Below are 658 nucleotides of genomic sequence, written 5' to 3'. Positions count from 1 at the left end.
GGCGTCGGCGTTGCGCTTTGGGTCTTTCTTGAGACGCCGCAACTCGGGTAAGTGCGACGCAAACTTGCTGTCAGCGTGGGGTCGCAGTAGTTCCAATGGAACACCCCTTGGGTTAGGCACGAGACCGCGAAGGTCTTCCTGCAACTGATCCCTGGCCAACTCCTCCACACGCTCGTTCATCTGGTCTTCTAATTGCTTGATACTATCTACATTTCCTATCGGATCATCCTTGCGGAGTCGCAGACGCTCAATCTCCATTGTATGGAAGGGTTCGTCTGTATCGAGCGGAAGCTCGCTGAGTGGTACACCTCCAGGTTGTGGATCAAGGAACATTTCACGTTCAGTATCCTTTAGTTCCTTTGCAAGCTCGAGCGCCCGATCGTTTAGCTCACCTTCAAGCGCAGAGATCATTATGTTATTCTTACCATGTTCACTATTTGATTCGCGTAGGTCACGCTCCATCTTGCTGAACGCTTCGTCTTCATTTAGTGGAAGGAGATCAAGTGGGACTCCTTCTGGTTCGGGATCGAGGTACGTACGTTCTTTTTCATGCATTTGCCTTGCCAACTCATGCGCGCGTTCATTCATCGCGTCCTCAAGCTCACTGATCCTGCTTGCATTAGGAGCAGCATTCTGCTTGAGCTTCATACGTTCTTTC

At 50.8% G+C, this 658-nt stretch overlaps 1 protein-coding gene across 1 annotated transcript; it reads right to left on the bottom strand.

Annotated features, from left to right (window-relative positions):
• On the bottom strand, positions 1–648 carry TM35_001461030 (putative calpain cysteine peptidase; the record flags this gene model as incomplete). The annotated part of the gene is made up of 1 exon (XM_029031904.1): positions 1–648. A coding segment is annotated over one exon (648 nt), but the record flags the coding sequence as incomplete, so codon positions are not given.
• Positions 649–658: the final 10 nt, after the last annotated feature.

This window comes from Trypanosoma theileri (assembly GCF_002087225.1).
Source record: "Trypanosoma theileri isolate Edinburgh chromosome Unknown TM35_Tth_146_V1, whole genome shotgun sequence".
NCBI lineage: Eukaryota > Euglenozoa > Kinetoplastea > Trypanosomatida > Trypanosomatidae > Trypanosoma > Trypanosoma theileri.
Note: the sequence above shows the minus strand (reverse complement) of the source record. Positions and strands in the feature narration are given on the sequence as shown.